The sequence below is a fragment of the Pituophis catenifer genome, unplaced genomic scaffold, assembly GCF_029215685.1.
Source record: "Pituophis catenifer annectens isolate HBS135680 unplaced genomic scaffold, rPitCat1.0.hap2 SCAF_11, whole genome shotgun sequence".
Lineage (NCBI taxonomy): Eukaryota > Metazoa > Chordata > Lepidosauria > Squamata > Colubridae > Pituophis > Pituophis catenifer.
The window spans coordinates 4,665,958-4,685,760 of NW_027256891.1; the positions used below are offsets into that span (position 1 = coordinate 4,665,958).

General features: G+C 43.5%; 1 protein-coding gene across 1 annotated transcript in view; it reads right to left on the bottom strand.

Annotated features, from left to right (window-relative positions):
- Nucleotides 1-210: 210 nt before the first annotated feature.
- Nucleotides 211-19,803, bottom strand: part of LOC139322747 (ubiquitin carboxyl-terminal hydrolase 12-like) — a 44,521-nt gene continuing 24,928 nt past the window's right edge. The window contains exons 2-9 of the mRNA XM_070951954.1: nt 18,378-18,458; nt 15,936-16,149; nt 14,567-14,793; nt 13,287-13,363; nt 12,580-12,663; nt 10,145-10,342; nt 6,312-6,390; nt 211-2,789 (exon numbers count right to left, since the gene is read on the bottom strand). Of these exons, the coding sequence (XP_070808055.1) occupies nt 2,688-2,789; nt 6,312-6,390; nt 10,145-10,342; nt 12,580-12,663; nt 13,287-13,363; nt 14,567-14,793; nt 15,936-16,149; nt 18,378-18,458 (1,062 nt within the window). The 3' untranslated portion in view covers nt 211-2,687. The remainder of the gene's footprint in view (nt 2,790-6,311; nt 6,391-10,144; nt 10,343-12,579; nt 12,664-13,286; nt 13,364-14,566; nt 14,794-15,935; nt 16,150-18,377; nt 18,459-19,803) is intronic.

Genomic DNA, 19,803 nt, shown 5'->3' on the forward strand with positions numbered 1-19,803 from the left:
AATATCCGTTTGAGAACCATGGCTTACGGCTCATGTGACATTCTAGTTCGTTCAGCAAACCACATCCTAACACACTATCTGGGGCTGACTGTTACTTTGACATTGTTGAAAAAAACCAGGTTAAAAAATGTGCTGAGATGTCTTTTTGTGGCATTTCAATGACATTTTAAAAAAAACCACACACACACGTGACTGAGACAATTTCACCATACGCGACCTTTATTGGTGATATCAGGGTGTCATTTATTATACAGAAGTCACATCACACCATTCTCTTCCAATTTAATCCGCTTATAAATCTGTAGCAAAAGTGCACTTTTAATCTATAACATATATTTTTTTTCAATATTCTCTCCTTTCAAGTCAGGTATTATTCGTAAAAACATTATCCCCAAATATACAAAATGCAAGCTTAGCCTTTTCCTATGCTGGGTGGCCGCCCCTGCCTTCCCATGGGGTGGGGTGGGAGCTTTGCCCCCAAAGAGGGGCTCTCCAGGGTGAAGTGGATTAAGGATCTTTTGTGTCTTGCTTGGAGATGTTTTCTAACCGTATGTATGAGCCGAAAGTTCCTACATGCAACCTAATGCATAAACTTCCCACTAGTTGTCAACAGCTATTTGTGTTAGAGATGACAACCTCTGAAGAAAATTGGACTCTGGCATATTGGACTGAACATATCCACACTAGTTGCCCACCTGAAGTAGGGAGACCGTTGAAATCTGAATTACTCGAAGACACATTATGTGACATTATGTGCCGCTAATGGAATGTCCTGCTAACCAAAAGGAAGGAGCTACTGTTAAGACAATGGCTGCAATCTTATAACCTCCCTGGAGGTCCCAGATACTCAGTTTGGTATCCTCGCTGAGGGTCTTGCTCTTGGAAAGAGAGCTCCAACTTCTCCCAGGCCCCATGGAAACCTGTAGAACCTTTGATGCTCTGAAGTGGGCTAAGGCAAACGCAGGCGACTTTCCTTCTTCTCGGACATTGCCTGTGGAGCTTGGATGCTGCTGCAGAGATGGGACACCCTTGCAATGCAAAGGAAAGCTTCCCAATAGAAAAGTTAAACCATGGAGCCAAGGAAACAAGGAAAATGCAGCTTTTTGTTACCGGCGCAAGCCAGGCAAACCTTTGGAAGTAGCAGTTTGCCCGACCTTCCAATCCCAGATTCGAGTTCAGCCGTTGCCATTTTCTGAGTCGATTCTCTTTTTGGCGATTCCCGGCAGAAGGTGATTTGAGGAAAGCTTTGGGACGAGCTCTCCCAAACAGGAAGCACATTCTTATTACCGTTCATGTGGACCAACAAAGAAATCTCTGCATTCGTCAAGGCGCACCAAGGGCTGCTGGGATCAGCTGCTTGGCACCAGGCCTTCTGGGAGGCTGCTGTGAAGAGGGAGAGGCACCAATGGTTCCCACAGCCCAAACTGGCTTTTAGGTCACAGCCCAGTCTAAGGTTCTTACGAGCCTAAATAATTCTGGCAGATTCTTCTCCACTGCACAATTTTTCCCCTCTTAAAAAGGCTTAAGAGTTATAATGCATAACATTGGAAAATAGATGCTGAGGGTGATTTAGTCTTCCTAACACTGCCTTATTTTTTTCCTCTGTTGAAGCAGCAACGTCAGCATAAATGTGGACTGGAAAATGAGAGCTGGAGAGCAGGAGGGGATGGAAGTTAAGAGGAACTATTTTCAAGGCATTGATAGACCTTAGTTTAAGTCCCACTCCTGAATTGTTTTCAAGGCCAAAATCGTAATTATTATTTAAACCTTAAAGTTTAGAGCGGTGATGTCCGTTTACAGCATGTCGATCCATGCCGAGAATTGCTTCTTACATGCAAAACTGAACCCTTAATAGATCCAGATTCAGCAGACGGCACTTTTGGCTTAGAGAATAGCTCCGAGAAACTGTTCTTTTAGTTTTTATGCTAGATGTGACCTCCAACACTTACATCTATTTCTTTTCTGACTTCTACAGTATTGTGGTTCCGAGTCAAAATCTCTTTTTACAAAGGATTAACAGATTTATAAAGCATATAAAAATTAGTTTCCAAGGAAAATTTTAAGAAAGAGACAAAGCTGAACAAATGTATAATAAATAGTGTTATCGGAAATAAAAGTGACATCTTTAACAAAATCTTCAATCCTGTAAAAACGCCTGGTGTCCTTTTCCCATAGAAAAAAAAAAAGTAAAAATTAAACCACGATGCTTCTAGGATGATTTAAGTGGCTGCGGTCTTGAATTACCAAAACTGCAACTTTCATCAACTTTCTTCCGCTTGAGTCCCAAAAGAGGACAGGAATTCAGCAAATACCGGAGGGGAAATCGTTCTGTTAGAAAACAGAAAAATGGCAATAACGGAAACCAAAGAAGAGTCTTAAGCCACGACTGAACAGTGAACGGATTTTACAATGTTACTTTAAAAATCACTTTCTTGGTTCTTGAAGAGTTAAGCAGCCAGGTTTCAAGTAGAGGTAAAAGATTTTGGAAGTTAGCAAGTATAAAATAGCCTAGAAAGAAAATCAAAGCAAAATGCATCCTTGCTCAGGATTGTTCCCCTCAAGGAAATGCACCACTTGATTGCCCACGATAACCAGGAGGAATCGCTTCTGCCATCCCTCTGTTGTCCTTTCCGAGCACAGCCTTGATCCCTTCTTTTGTGCACAAGATGACCCAAAAATGTGCCATCTCAGTCTCTTGATTGGTAGAAAAGGATATATCCAGATTCTGAATTTTTGGAAATGTCTGAGGTCAATCCATAGAATTCTTCAATTGCTTGAGCGTCGATTTTCTAAAATTTAAGACAAGGGAGAGGTTAATGGAGAGAGAGAATCAGAATCACTGTCAATGTCCTCTGGCCTAGCATTTTCACGCCCTGATTTTAAGCAGATAAAGGAGAATATCTGTAGCTCAGGGTTGAAATGAGGGGCCCTTGGGGCTCTCTGAGCTTGCTTGTTTTCTTGCAGACGTTTCATGACCCAAACTAGGTAACATCATCAGAACTAGCACTGGGTCATGAACCGTCTGCAAGAAAGCAACCAGACTCAGAGAGCACCAAAGGACTTCTCATTTAGGCAATTTTGTTCCAGTCTTTATCATTATGGGGGACCTTCTGCCTATGGATTAGGGGTGACACGTTAGCAGTGTTCCGATATTTGAGGGGCTGCTACAAAGAAGAGGGGTGTCTGTTTCCAACCTATTTTCCAATTCACCAGAAGGCAAGAATGGGTGGAAACTAATCAAGGAGAGAAGCAACCTAGAACTAAGGAGAAATTTCCTGACAGTTGAGAACAATTAACCAGTGGAACAGAAGTTGCCTTCAGAAGCTATGGGTGCTCCAACACCGGAAGCTTTTAAGAAGAGACTGGACGGCCATTTGTCTGGAATGGTATGGGGTCTCCTGCTTGAGCAGAGGGGTGGACTAGAAGACCTCCACGGTCCCTTCCAACTCTCTTATTCTGTTTTAGATATTTCATTAAAATTCAGCTGACAATCAAGTCAGTGGCCCTGGCTCCCCCCACTGAGAAGGTCAGCACAAGGTAAGGGATGGTGCTCGACTGTTTCAGCGCATGTGGCCTCTTCCCAACCAGAAAGGCAGGGAGAGTGCCGATTTCCCACTGTCATCTCTGGACAAACAAATGGACATTAAGGAGCAAAAGAAAAGGCTCCTGCTTTAAATATACATTTAAAATACATTAAATATGCAACAAATCAATGAATTAAAACAACCCACTTGCTCTTTGCTGCTATTCATGACTTCACTGCAAATTTAGCCATGGTTGTTAAGTGAATCTGCCTTCCCCCTATTGACTTTGCTTGTCAGAAGGTCACAAAAGCGGATCACATGACCCTGGGATACGGCAATGGTCCTAAATGAGTCAGTTGCCAAGCATCTGAATTTTCTTCCCCCACGTGGCCATGGGGGATGCTGCAACGGTCGTAAGTGTGAAAAATGGTCTTAAGTCACTTTTTTCAGTGCCGTTGTAACTTTGAACGGTCACTAAATGAACTGCTGTAAATCAAGGACTACTACGTAAGACTACAGACTTATGATTGCAATTCACATTCAATATTTTTCACCAGTCTAGGGAGCGGGTTTTGTCAATCAAACCATATTCTCAATAGATGACTTTTGCATTGCTGTCTGCAGATAGTCCTCAAATTACAACCATTTGTTTAGCAATTATTCAAAACTACGATGACACTAAAAAAAAAGTGACTTACAACTGGTCCTTGAACTTACAGCTTCCGCAGCATCCCCATAGTCATGTGATCAAAATCTTAACAATGGATGTTTATTTATGTCGGGGGGGGGGGGTTGTCATCAGATGGCTATTTGTGACCTTCCCAACCGGCAAAATCCGACAAGCAAAATCAATGGGGGAAGTCAGATTCACTTAATGACCACATGATTCACTTAACAACTGTGGTGATTTGCTTAACAACTGCAGCAAAAAAAAGTTGCAAAATCAGGCATGACTCAATTAACAACTATCTTGCTTAGTGATGGAAATTCTGGTTCCAGTTGTTGTTAAGTTGAAAACTGCCAGTTATTTATAGCAGGAATATTCACAGGGTTTGGTTCAAAAAAAATCTAGTTTTCCGGGTTCCAGCGTGCCGGCCAACTGGTCTTCAGCTGTGTGGGAGCACCAGAAACCGGAAGAGCAGCCACCCAGTGCGCATGCACACGCGGGCCACCTGATCTTCCGGTTTCTGGCGTGCATGCACGTGCAAAGACCAGGTAGCCAGCGCGCCGGAACCCGGAACAGCAACAGGCAATGGCTCACATGCTCAAAGATGTGGAGAGGGGATCCCGGCGGTAGCTTCCTAGGGGATCAGAGCTGTCAGCCAGGATGGGCGGGCTGGGGCTTCCTGCCCGAGCGGGCTTCTTGCGCAGCCCCAGCCCTTGGCACCAACGCGCGTCCGCAGTCCAGAACACCTGGCCGGCTCAAGAAGCCCGCTCGGGCAGGAAGGAACGTCTGTCTGATGCCGGGGTAAGAGGCATCCCAGCCGGGAAGCGGTCATGCTCCCTTGGCAGAAGTGCCAGAGGGCTGAGCTGGCTTATTCTCGGTGGTGGGCTGGGGGGGGCGCTTCATTGACACTCTTCCCATCTCTGATGCCCGCATGCACACCAGCTAGCTGGTCTTTGTGCGTGCCAGAAACCAGAAGACCAGGTGGCGCGCCGGAAACCGGAAGATCATATTCCCAGCGAGTGCATGTGCACCGGGCAGCTGCTTTTCCGGCAAGCAGGCATGTGTGTGCACACTCCCATTTTGGCAGTTGGTGCCTAGAGGTTCGCCAACCCTGATCCAGCCGAATCAAAGCTCCGTCAGGTTTTTATGTACATTGCATATAAAAATTGGAAAATCTGCAGAGGCCCTGACTGAATGCTTCAAAAGAGAGAAATTTACTAGCTTTCATGCAGCAGAAACACTGAAGGGCTAACACTTTTTTTTTCTCCAGACCCGAGAAAACCCTTCACGCTCAGCCCCTGAAAAGCAACTCGCTCATCCTAGGAGTTAAGAGAAATTAATCAGAGTGCAAAAGAACTCACGGTGCCTATGTACGTGTGAGTTTCGAGGGGGGAGCCAATCTAATATAGCTGCTTCCAATAGAGAAGTGTTTAAAGTTTATGGAGTCTGGTAAAGCTGTAAGGACCCACCGGGTGGGCAGAGCAACCAGCGACATGGTGATTTATCTCACTCATTTTATTCAGCTACCCATTTTTAAAACTGTGGGCGTGGCTTATTTTGTGGGTGTGGCTTGATGGTCATGTGACAATTCTTTAGGATTTAGCAGAGGTACTGGTCTACCAGGCTTTTAACTACTTGCAGAGCTGTACCGGTCTACCCATTTGTTTTTGCAGGTACTGGTCTACTCATGTATTTTTGCAGGCACTTTGTTTTCTTTTAACACTGATCAGCTGTAGGGCGGCCCTTTGAAGCCCCATGGCAAGAGTTTAAACAGTTTTTTTCCCTCTAGCTGATCAGCTGGGACTCGGGAGGCAGAGAATAGATTGGGGGTGGGGCCAAATAAAAGGTAAGAATAACACGGGGGGGTGGGGTGGGGGCACGGGAGGTGAGGGGGCACTGGGGGGCAGAACCGGTTCAGAGACGTCATATCGTCACCACTACTGGCTCGGGAGAACCAGGCCAAACCGGGAGGAACCCACCACTGATTCATTGGGGCTGGAACTGTTGTTTGCATGATTGATTACAAAGAGTTCGTATTTATATTTAAGTACAAAAGCGGACACTGAAAATAGCTTTGAGCCAAAGTTATTACAAAGCACTGGAACAAGAGCCAAACCTACCTCTACGATGTCATCATCGAAAAGCAACCAAAAGCCGTGGCTCTTCACAATGGTGATATAATGTCCACGATTTGGACCACTGCAACAAAAGAGAGAGGTAAGGTTAATGCTGGATATGGACACGTAGACTCGAACTATGGTTCTCCTATGACTTTTATCTCCAAAAGCCACTTTGACATGAGTGGAAGTAACACCGGTTGTGCTCCCATCTATTTCAGGGGAAGCTGGGAAGCTGTGGCTGATTTTCTGATTCAGCTCTGAGGAATCCCTGATCTTAGTTGAGATGGAAGGAAGGATGAGTACTGGAGAGAAGGCATCTTCGCTTGATTAAAGGCAACAGCCACTTGATTCGGACTTCTGATCCCAAAGCTTTCCCACAATCCCAAAATAGTGTTACCACTGAGTGGTAAAGCAAAGTACAGGTAATCCTCGACTTATGACCACAATTGAGCCCAAAATGTATGTTGCTAAGGGAGACATTTGTTAAGTGAGTTTTGCCCCATTTTACGACCATTCTAGCCACAGTTGTTAAGTGAATCCCTGCAGCTGTTAAGTTAGTAACACGGTTGTTAAGTGAGTCTGGCTTCCCCGTTGACTTTGCTTGTCAGGAGGTCGTAAAAGGGGATCACGTGACCCTGGAACACTGCGACTGTCACAAATATGAACCAGTGGCTAAGTGTCTGAATTTTGATCATGTGACCACAGGGACATTGCAATGGTCGTAAGTGTGAAAAATAGCAATAGCACTGAGACTTACTGCTTCACAGTGCTTTTACAGCCCCCTCTAAGTGGTTTACAGAGTCAGCCTCTTGCCTTAGACAAACTGGGTCCTCATTTTACCCACCTTGGAAGGATGGAAGGCTGATTATGGTCATAAGCCACTTTTTTCAGTGCCATTGTAACTTTGAATGGTCACTAAACGAACTATTATAAGTCAAGGACTACCTGTAGTGCATAAGTGGAGGTCTTTGAGAGTAAAAACTAGTTCAGCAGTCAGGACTCTCTCCTGAATAGATTTAGCTCTCTCCTGAAGGCCTAGTAAGAACCATCCCTCTCTCCATGGAAGTTAGGGACAACTCCCCATCATATGGTGGAAGCAATGTTGGCTCCGCGGTGAGGTTTTGCACCTGTGTGGCCATGGCACTCATCTAGATTTCCAAACTTTCACCCACTCTCTGCATGGCTTCCCTGACCTTCTTTTGCTACAATGAATCGTTGATTAAATGTGGATATTCTGTATTGCCTTTCCACTCCTGGATTCAACATTGGTTGGGTAGATGAGACTTTTGGCTTGCACTATGACCACTGGATAGGAAAAATAAGCATCCCATGTAGTCCTTGACTTACAACAGTTTGTTTAGTGACCATTCAGTTGCAACGGCACTGAAAAATGTGAGTTATGACCGTTTTTCACACTTATGTCCGTTGCAGCATCCCCATAGTCACATGATCATGGCATGTATTTTGACGGTTGCTGTGAAGTCCCAGGGTCACGTGATCCCCTTTTGCGCCCTTCTGACAAGCAAACTTCCTTTAACAACCATGTGACTAACTTAACTGCAGCAATTCACTGCGGCAAGAGTTGTTGTAAAATGAGGCAAAACTCACTTAACAACTGTCTCGCTTAACACCAGAAATTTTGGGCTCAATCAATTGTGGTTGCAAGTTGAGGACTACCTGTATAGGTTTGAGTACACATTTTTTACATTGCGTTTTAAGCATTGCTGGCTCCCCTGAATCGTGAATTTTAGAGGCCTGCCACACAACTTGAATAAATAACATAAATAAAAGCAAAAGCTGCCCATGAATAGTAGACTTGTCTCCAGCCAAGATAACATGTGCTTCGGAGATCTCACTTGCATCTTGGAATTTAATCCTAAAATGTGTGTGACTGCCTAAGCCTTGTTTGTACGGACAGAGGTGGGGTCACCCTTTGTGCTAGGCCAGCATGTGCAAATCCACGACTGATAGAACAGCACCAATCATGGTTTGGTGAGCAAATCGTGGTTACACAAATCATGCGGAGTGTGATGTGGGAGTTCAATCTATGGCTTGGAGTTCAATCTTACGGCCCTCTAGAGGGAAAGAATGACTCTATATTACACATTTCTTCTACAAAAACTAATTAGGGAGGCTTAGAACTCGGCACTGAGAACAAAGCCAAAATTAATGGATTCAATAAACATTTGCAAAATATGCAGCTTAACCACCTGGTGGTGCTGCTATAAAAAAACCTTAAATCATTTGGCTAAACTGCTTTAATATCTTCTTTGTTCCAATAATAGCTGGTTTCAATTTTCCTTTGCAGTAGATGAAGTTCCCATAAATAAAGCAACATTTTCTATCGATCTGTTTAACGGTTAACTGTTTAACGCATTTAAAAATGCGCCTATCGGTTAGATACCCAAGGAGAGAAAAAAGGCAGAGGTTCCTGTGGGCATAGAGCAGGTGAGGGATCTTCTTGAACACAATCCTATCATCCTTCTCCATTACAGCTATTCCAGGGATGCAGATCCAGACCAAACAGGGAAAGCTGGTAGAGCAAGGTATGCAGGGTAGTCCTCGACTTACAACTGTTCATTTTCTGACCATTTGAAGTTACAATGGCACTGAAAAAAGGGACTTGTGACTGTTTCCATGCATAAGACCGTTGCAGCATCCTCATGGTCACGTGATAAAAATTCAGACACTCGCCAACTGACCCATGTTTATGACGGTTGCCGCGTCCCAGGGTCATGTGATCACCTTTCGAGACCTTCTGACAAGCAAAGTCAACGGGGAAGCCAGGTTCACTTAACAACGGTGTTATCGACTTAATAACTGCAGTGATTCTCTTAACAACTGTGGCAAGGAAGGTCATAAAATGAGGCAAAACTCAACTTAAATTTGGAGCTCAATTGTGGTCGTAAGTCAAGGACTACCTATGCAAAAGCCATAAATGAAATGGAGGAAAAACGGTGCAGAATGGAAGGATTTTTTTTCTTTTCAGTTTGCAATGGAAGGCTACATCAAAAGATTGGGTAGGAGGCCGTGAGATTCAAGGACGGAAGGGATCTGCTAAGAACAAACAACAGCTGATTGAGAACAACTTTAGCTTAGAAAGTTCTCGAGCAGAAGGGGGAAGTTAAAGGGGTGGGGAGATGAGAGACAAATCTTAGCCCTCTCTGAAATTGCATGCAGTTACCTTTGCATCTTGATGGCTGATCTACCCCTTCCCCACATGGGAATGCTAGCCCAAATCTGTCCTTAGGTCCAAGCTGGAGGGGCGGGGTGGGGGGGAATCTCTCTGAAGTTCACATGCAACTCAGGAAACACCAGGGGGTTGTAACTTACCTATGACTTGGTGCTCTCTTAGCTTGGTGGGTTTCTTGCAGGTGTTTCAACTGCCAACTAGGTAATATCAGTGTTATTTCTAGCACTGATGAGGTTTTCTAGTTGGTTAATAAAACACTTGCAAGAAAACAACCAAGCTCAGAGAGCATCACGAACCCCACCTCTTCCTCTTCCTCCACTCTGCAAACCCCACTCCCATCTAGCACTGGGTTGAAATGAGAGGTCCACAGGTGCTCTCTGAGCTTGCTTGTTTTCTTGCAAATGTTTCATTGCCCTAACTAGGTAACATCATCAGTGCTGCTGGTAGTAAGGAGTGCTGTTTGTTGTCAGTTTATATAACTGGGCTGTTTACTGATGGCTCTAGTTGGGTCATGAAGCATCTGCAAGAAAACCACCAACCTCAGACAGCACCAAGGACCCCGGAGTTCTGAGTTACAAATCTTCTCTTTGATTAGTAATAGCTATGATTTTTCTTTTTTGGGGGGGGGGGGGTTATTTACCTGCCGCAGTGCACCACCACAGCCACAAGATCATACATTCGGTCTGGGTTTGTAGCATCTCCTGATGTGTTGAAGAGTCGAAGCTCTAGAGGAAAGACCACGCGATAGGAAAGTTTGGTGTATCGGTGTAGCTGGTCCATGTATTTGAACCTTTTCAAGTGCAGAGCGAGAATCATGGGCAGCTTTTTCACTCGCATCCTTGGTTAGCAATGTAAGATCAATAGAGAAAGAGAACAAAAACAAAAACAGTTCTTACAAAATCGTGCTCAATTCCACAGAGTTTATTAAGGTTTTAAAAATAGCCCTAAGTGAATAAAATACAGGTAGTCCTCGATTTATGAACAGAATTGAGCCCCAAAATTCTGTTGTTAAGTGAGACATTTGTTAAGTGAATTGTGACCCATTTTGCGGCCTTTCTTGCCTCAGTTAAGTGAATCACTACAGTTGATAAGTTGGTAGCACAGTTGTTAAGTGAATCGGCCTTCCCCATTGACTTTGCTTGTCAGAAGGTCGCAAAAACTGTTCAGGGGACTCCAGGACACTGCGACGGTCACAAATACGAACCAGTTGCCAAATATCCGATTTCTGAGCACATGATCATGGGGACGCTGGAAAGGTAGTAACTGTGAAAAATGGTCGTGAGTCACGTTTTTCAGTGCCGTTATATAGTTTGAACGGTTACTAAATGAACTGTTGTAAATCGAGGACTACCTGTAGTGCTTGATAAAATGTTTGCCACACACACACACACACACACACACACACACACACACACACACACACAAAAAGCCAGGAAAGATTTGAAGCAGACTTCCTTAATCATGTGGCAATGGGATGACTTGAGCACTTAGCAACAACTGAATGCAAGGCAGCTATTAATTCAGACCCAAACCACCAACCAAAGAAATTGGCTAACATTGACAAAGAAATCAGAAAAAAAATGCATTTATTTGTTCTCAATTTTTAAAATCCCATCTTTATTATTGTTTATAAATAACTCAAGGTATCAAACATATGTAATGCTCCTTCCTCTTCCTATTTTCCCCATAAAAACAACCCTGTGAGGTGGGTTGGGCTGACTGACTGGCTAAAATCACTCAGCCGGCTTTTATGTTTAAGGTGGGGCAAGAAAGATTGGTCCAAAGTCACCCAGCCGACTTTTATGTCCTAAGGTGGAACTAGAACTCACAGGCTCCTGATTTCTAGTCTGTTCTAACTACTAGACCAAACTAGGGGCCTCTTGTTTCCCCCTCCTCCCCCCCCCCCACCCGCATCAAGAAAACTCAAAGTTTGGAGCCAACAATAAGAGTCAAATTCTACAGAAATGCCATCTGGTCCTATACAGAATTTATTACACTACTCTGTCTCTTTACTTGGTGTGATTAATTTCACAGTTCTGCTCTGAAAAGCTCCTGGGCCCCCTACGGCCCCAGAATTAGTGAAGCTTCTCCTGGAAGGAGAAATCAACCCCTGAACTACAGTAAGGATTGCAGATGAGTTGCTGCTCCACTTTGAACTTAAGGTTTTCTTCAAGGAAAAAAAAGGAAAAGCAAGAAAAAAACTTCAGAATTATGGTCATGAGTAATACTAATGTTATCTTTGCGTCTGCAGAGTTAATCATGCAAAATAAAAAATGAACAGAATTATGAGGAGCGGGATCAGGGAAAGAGCTATTCAGCTACTTTTTCTTTCTCATATAGAAACTCATTTGGCCATTCTTCACATTTCTAAGATTACGCCAGATGCTTTTGAATACACCTCAATAAACTATAACAGATGTCACATTCATTTTCTCTATATACTTTTTATTACAAAAAGATACAAGGAGGTAAAAACTAACACAAACTAATATAGTGAGGAAGAAGTCACTTATGTGTGAGTTGGGTGGAAAGAAAGAAAGAAAGAAAGAAAGAAAGAAAGAAAGAAAGAAAGAAAGAAAGAAAGAAAGAAAGAAAGAAAGAAAGAAAGAAAGAAAGAGAGAGGTAGGTAGGTGAGAGGAAGGAAGGAAGGAGGGAGGGAAATCAATCGATCGATCGATCAAGCAAGCAAGCATAAACTGCAAGGTAAGAAAAAAGCGGAAGGAAGGAAGGAAGGAAGGAAGGAAGGAAGGAAGGAAGGAAGGAAGGAAGGAAGGAAGGAAGAAGTGGCTTCTAAAATTCTTCACAACAGTCATAAATAAAATATACCATATTTCATCCTCTTTCTAAAGTACCATCATATTACTCCTGTTTCTATAATCTGTCTAATCATCAAAACCACAAATCACAAGTTAATTAGAAATGTCTCTTTCATAAAGATCCTTTTCAACTATAAAGTGGGGGAGTAGATTCTTTCTCAGCATAGTCTACCTGCCAGGCAGGTCTGCTGTAAATGTATCAAGAACTGAAGTCCTTGGTGGGACCCAGATATATAATAAAAATGCATCTTGGCCTCACCTCTTCTGGGCTTCCTGTTTACTGCGACACTGCTCACAGTAGTACTTGTATTCGCTGCACAGCGTCTCGGTGTTACTGAACCCTCTGCAAAATGGAAGATTGGGACAGAAGTTATAATTGATCAGGTTTTCCAGCACTGAACATATTTTCTCTGGGTCATCTGTACAGAGCTCCCCCACAGGACAAAGGTGCCTCTGTTTGCAGTGGGAAATGCAAATGTCACGCAGCACCACAAAACGGGCAGTTTAATGGTTGAAGCTAATCCCTCTTCTATTTTTTCCCTGTCTCCTTTAGGCCCCATCCCTAAATGACTCAGAGAAGGAACAGTAAGGAAAAGCCACTTATGACGACTTTATTTGACTGGGACCCTTTTGTGGCTAACATAAATTCCAACCAAGTAATTGCTGCTGCTAATTTGTTGTGTGTGGGTTTGTGCCTGCGAAATCCCTTGATAGCATCATTACCACATCGGCATAGTGATTCAGGGATTTGCAGTTGTATGATGGCCAAAGCAAGCAAATAACTCTCCCTGAAACTCTATTAGAAGTCTTATAAAAGGCAGAATACGCATAGTTAAATAAAAATAAATAACACTCTAGGAAGCTATTTAATGTATTAGTGTTGGCTCCAGGCTTCGGTGTCCTGGGATTAAATAAAGCATCCTTGTTTTATCTGGCTGCATTTTCTGTTTTAGTTGAAACGTGTACCTCAGGCAGTGTGTGATTGATGTATTTTGTTCCACGTCAACCGACAGGTCCAGAAAATCTTCATCTTTGCTGCTCACCTTGAAGAGGTAAAAATGCAGATTTTACAATCTTTAAGAAAGAGAATGAAGAATGTACAACTGTACAGCATCTAATTCCTAGCAATTGTTCTCGGCTAAATCTTTCATTTCAGTGAAGGATCCCGAGCCAGTCACATTCCCTACATTTACTCCTAGGAATGGGGGTTTTAGGCTTGCCTTCATTACAGGTAGTCCTCGACTTATAACAATTTCTGTTGCTAAGCGAGATAGTTATTAAGTGAATTTTGTCCCATTTTACAGCCTTTCTTGCCACAGTTGTTAAGTGAAACACTGCAGTTAGTTGTTAAGTTAGTAACACGGTTGTTAAGTGAATCTGGCTTCCCCAATTGACTTTGCTGTCAGAAAGTCGCAAAAGGGGATCACGTGACCCCAGGACATTGCGACCGTCATAAATATGAGTCAGTTGCTAAGCATTTGAATTTTGATCACACACCTCCCATCACTGGCAGGGCAAGCTACTGCATATAGAGGACGCAAACCCCAACACTCTCGCACTGATGACGTTACCTACTTGGGCAATGAAACATCAGTAAGCGAACAACCAAGCTCAGGGAGCATCCAAGATACCAGAACAAGAACTGAGATAAGAGTGGGGCAGAGTTATGAACTTCATGCCCTCATACAAGCTTCTTGAAAACAGACCAAGCCAGTGATGGCAGGAAACGCTGTGGGTGTTGAAGTCCACACATCTTTGTTGCCAAAACTGAGAAACATTTTTCTAGTTCAGGCGTCTCCAAACTTGGCATCTTTAATAAGACTTGTGGACTTTCAACTCCCCAAATTCTGGGAGTAAAAATTCACAAGTCTTAAAGTTGCAAGTTTGGAGACCCCTGTTCTAGCTAAATGCAGGTTTAGCAACTAGAAAGAACGACTGTTCTTCTGTTTATATACGGAGAGTAGGAAGATCTCACCAGGCTCAAGGTTGACTCAGCCTTCCATCCTTTCAAAGGTAGGTGAAATGAGGACCCAGTTTGTGGGGGCAATAAGCTGACTTTGTATAAATATACAAAAGTATGAAGGCTATTGCTTAACGCATTGTAAGCCGCCCTGAGTCTCCGGAGAAGGGCAGCATATAAATTAAAGCAAAAAAAAAAAAAAAGATGGGGAAAAACACAGGCAAAACACTTGGGAAAGAACACCGCCACTAAGTAGGAATTTCAGAGAAAGTAAAGAGCCACCTACAGCTTCACAGTTTAAACAGCGAGTTTCATTTGTTAGTGTTCCCTGGAAGATTTCATGGACCCACGTAAGCTCTGTCTTCTCCCCTTCATCACTCTCAATGCTTCCATTCTGGAGTTTGCCATTCTGTTTTTCCTGCTTCTTTTCTTCTTGCAGCAAGTCCGCAATTGTGTTCAATAGATAGTTCAGGAATTCGTGCGCGTCCTGCTGCATATAGTTGTCAAACAGCTCTGGTAACAAGAAGGCACACAACAACAACAACAAAAAGAGCAGAGGAATTAAGATATTAGACTGCCAGCCTAGTACGGTTAAAGTCATTACAGAATTTCAGATACCAGGACAGGTTAGAAAGCAACGGAATATGCATTTATCAAAAATGAGCAAAAGTGCTTAGCAAAAATAGGAGATGTGAACATATTCGCAGCATGAATATAATACCACTATGAGTCAAATGATCACATCATTCTGGGACAGTGCAGCTGTTATAAGTACATGCCAGTTGCCAAGCACACTATTTCTGATCACATGACCATGGGACGCTCCAACGGTCGTAAGGATCATAAGTCAATTTTTTTCAGTGAATGGTTGTTCAGTTGAGAACTACCTGTAGTTAAGGGCAAAGGACAATAAATGATGGGCAGAGTTACAAAATGATTACCATATGAGTCTGATTTACTTACTAACTAGTTCTCAAGGTTGGCCTAGTCAGTTAAAAGATATTCTTTAATCAGACGCTGAACCCAGATGCTCTCTACCATCTGTGTCCGGGGGGGGGGGGGGGGGGATTTTGCTATGGATCAATATGGTGATTCGCTCTTAGCAAGTAGCTTGTTTCTTAAATTAACAGAATTTTTAAAAGGTTAAGCTGGACAGGGAACTTAATGGAGATGTCTGTCCATACATTGTGTTGATTACCCTAGTACAGGTACTCCTCAACTTATGACTACAACTGAGCCAAAAATTTCTCTTGCTAAGCAAGACAGTTGTTAAGTGAGTTTTGCCCCATTTTACGACCTTTCTTGCCAGTTGTCAAGTCAAGGGGACACTGCAACTGTCATAAATATCAGTTGCCTGAAGTGTCTTAAGTTTGATCATGTGACTTTGGGGATGCTGCCATGGTCATAAGTATGAAAAACAGTCATAAGACACTTTTTCAGTGCTGTTGTAACTTCGAACTGTCATTAAATCAGTGGTTGTAAGTCGAGATCTACCGGTATGAGGGAGCTTCCTCTGTTCCCACAAATCTAATTCTGAGTGAGATGCTTCCAAGGGCCTCCAACCACACCTGCTCCCAATCCACACAAACCGACATCTAATAAAATCTTAAGCATCCTCTGTCCCAAGGCATCCAAGAAGCAAGAGGCTTCCTTACCGTTTTCTTTCCTCAGCCGGGAAATGAACTTCTTGGGGGGGATGACCCCCACTTTCTTCTTCTGGGTGGCAATACTATTGAAGAGGTCCGACAAGCACGTCAGAAGGGTCTCCTTTTTGCGGGCCTGGACTTTGTAGGCCAAAACCTTTTCCCGAAATGGACGACAGAAGTAAAGGGCCTGGAGGACTGAGTTACAGTAGCAGGTGTTTCCAAACTGAGAGAACAGAAAAAGAAAATTAACTAAGGGTGTGTCTGTCTGTCTGTCTGTCTGTTGGCAAAATGGTTATTCAACTGCAGGTAAAAGAGAACTAAGGAAACCAAGAGTATAGGGCAGGGGTGTCCAATCTTGGCAACTTTAAGACTTATGGACGGACAACTTGTAAACAATTTAAGACTTGTGGACTTTGAAGTCCAGAAGTCTTAAAATTTTCAAGGTTGGACACGCCTGGTAGAGGATCTCCTGCTTAAGCAGGGAATTGGACCAGAAGACCTCCAAGATCCTTCCAACTTTGTTATTCTGTCTTCTAAGTAAGCTGGCAAGGAAGAAGATGGGGGAGGCTGGCAAAGTAGCATAAAAGGTGAAGGTGTTGCATACAATATTCTCACAAAAAAGGCATCTGAGGAGAGGACAATCTTTTTGAGGGCTCAGGGAGCCTGAGAAGTTTTTGTCCCTGAATGCTATGCTTAAGCTGAAACTGCCACACTTGCTCCAAATGCATTTCCTCTGCAATCTCCACTCTGAATCTGCCCTGGGGTTGCAAGCCTTGTAGGCTAGTTTGGGGGCTTTGTCAGTACTTCCTCAACCATGAACTGTCCCACAGCTGCCTGTCACCACAACATGCCTGAAGTATTTCCTTTGTTGACCCTCAGTGAAGGGAGTTGACCCCGACTTTTTAAAAGCTTTGCAATGCCATTTGGCCCACCCTCCCACTCGTTTCACAAACCAGCAATGCTAATTAATTAGGGAGGGGAACCATGTCCTGTTGCTTGTCACTCCAGAGGAATCTGTTGCTATGCTGTTACGACTGTCAGCAATGGGTGGTGCTCAGGGCAAGGCTGCTGTTTGTGACCAGACCGTGATTTATGTGTGGAGCCTGGCAGCAGCCAGAACTCTGACGGGGTGCCAAGGAGAGTTAGAGGAGGTTCTTTCCAGAGTCAGCTCAGATCACGAATATTTAGAGAAGGGACCAGCACTCTTAGGAGAAACTCGCCCTGGGGACGAGTTAGTCAGTGTCTACATGCTTCCTGTTTACAAAGCTAAAAGCAGATGTTTGCATCTGTCACATTTGAAGGTTGCTTCATTTCAGAGAAAGAAGAGAGAATCTGAGGGGATGATCACGTCTGGGAGAAATCATTTGACATTCAGAATACATCATCATCATCATCTCTGCAACAGCTCCCTCCATCCACATCAAGACTCTCAATATAAACTAGGGGTCTCCAACCTTGGCAACTTTAAGACTTGTGGACTTCAACTCCCAGAGTTCCTCAGCCAGCTTTCTGGGAGTTGAAGTCCACAAGTCTTAAAGTTGCCAAGGTTGGAGACCCCTGGTATAAACAAAACTAATATTTGCCCATTGAAAACAATGTATTGGGAGCTGTGTGCTATTCAACCCGAGGGCTGTGGAAAGCTTTGATAGGGTGCTTTGGTTCAATTAATCTTCAATCAAGTCACTCCTGAAGCAGATTTGTGAATCTCTTGCCTCAAAGCAGCAAACTGAATCAAGATGAAATGCCTTTTATTATAGCTTTGCCGGGGTCATCGTAGACCCTTCTGCAATTTCACTTCCATGCAGGGAGAAGTGCCATGGACTTTGACATGACCAATGGGTTCCAGCATCTCGTGACCTCTGAGCGTATTACAATTCCCTCCGTGCCGTTTCTTAGCATCCCTCTTGGCTCCGTCCAATGGAATTCTACTCTTCTGGGATGCTCCCATCAACACATCTGGAAGTTCAATTCAGCTTTCAGATACGAGCTCAAAGCTGACCATTCCTGGGTCAAGCCTTTGTTTACTTCCACAGGATTAGGGCAGGTTTAAGCTCTCACAATGAGCAAATACCTGCAAGCTCTGGCCCAAAAGTTTGTGGTTTTTTAAAAAAGGGGACTGCAGGGCAGGAAGGCAACTTTTTCAGACCCCTTCTCTGTGGTCCACCTATTTCAGGAGTTTTGTATCTCATTCTGACTGGAAACACACTTCTGCTGCTTCTTCCTAACAAATTGAACCAACTTCCTCAAGCAAACAAATGGCCAATGTTTTAACTGTTGCTTTACTTTGTAAAGGCCAATTTTTTAGCAGAGTTTCCGAGAATCAGAATATAAACTGGCTCCAGGAGCAGTGAACACAAGGGGTACTCGGGGTGTTTGGTTCCACATCCAGGGATGACAAAAGAAGACACAACTATCAGACAATTCCCCAAGAAGCACAAAAGAGCCACTCACGTTAACCAAGCCGAAGTAATGCTCATTCATAGGAAATTGATCCGGACCAATCTCTTTCTCCAAAGCAGAGGCATTGGCGCCCTGGACGACAAAACAGAAGGAAGCAAAGACATGTAAAACGGGTACAGGTAGTCCTCGACTTACAACAGTTCATTTTGTGACCGTTCAAACTTACAACGGCACTGAAGGTCAAGTGACTTATGACCATTTTTCACACTTATGACAGTTGCATTTCCATGGTCACACGATCGACACTATTGCAGCATCCCCATGGTCACATGATCAAAATTCAGATGCTTGGCAACTGGCTCATATTTATGACGGTTCCAGTGTCCTGGGGTCATGGGATTAGCTTTTGCGATCTTCTGATAAGCAAAATCAATGGAGAAGGCCGTTTCACTTAACAACCATATTACTAACTTAACAACTGCAGTGATTCACTTAACAACCATGGAAAGAAAAGTCGTAAAATGGGGCAAAACTCAGTTAACAAATGTCTCATTTAAGAATAGAAATGTTGGGTTCAATTGTGGTCATAAGTTGAGGACCACTTGTACACAGATGCATCTCTGAGCAAGAAGAATTCTCCTTTGCAACAGGTAAACCTCAGGTTACAGAAATGATCTTCTGCTGCAAACAAAAACAGCTTTCATCCCCATCCCTCCCTCCCCCTCCCCCTCCCACCCCCACCTCCAACACAGGGCACTGCTCAAATTTGCACTGGTGGGTCTCCAAATGTAAATTGGGAGAAAGAAAAGACTACAATCTGGGAAGGGAGAATTCCACCAGCAGACAAGATACTAGACAGAACTCTAATAAACTGCTATTATACAGCATTCTTACAGCAATCTTCCATTTAGTAAATGGTCCGTCTGCAATTTATCAAAACATTGAGTCGCTCCCCACTACTCCCTAGACCACATTTATTATAAAGAGCAGATGCATCTGTATTTTAATAACTATACTGGTCTATTCAGCAGCAGCAGCAAAAGTGAAATCAACACAGCAAATGTTTTCCATCACGCAACTTGGTCAACAGTTAAAAGACCTTATAGATGTGGTCATTTGGGGAAGGAATGGATGAATCTCCCTCCACTCTACCTGGCATTCTCAGTTATCCTCTAAGTTTCACACCTTTGTAATGCCCAGGATCAAAATTTAAAGTCAGCATTTAAAAGTCAATCCGTTAATTAGTCAGTCATAGAATCGTAGGGCTGGAAAGAGGACTTCCAGTCCAGTCACCCCCGGCCCGGCACCAGGCCATGGCCCATTGGGAACAGGGCTGCACAAGTGGCAGGCGAGCGCACAAAGCTGCATCTTCTCCTGAATAATAGAATAACAGAGTTGGAAGGGACGCTGGCATTTTTTTTTTTTTTTTTTTTTTGCTTTAATTTATATGCCGCCCTTCTCCAGAGACTCAGGGCGG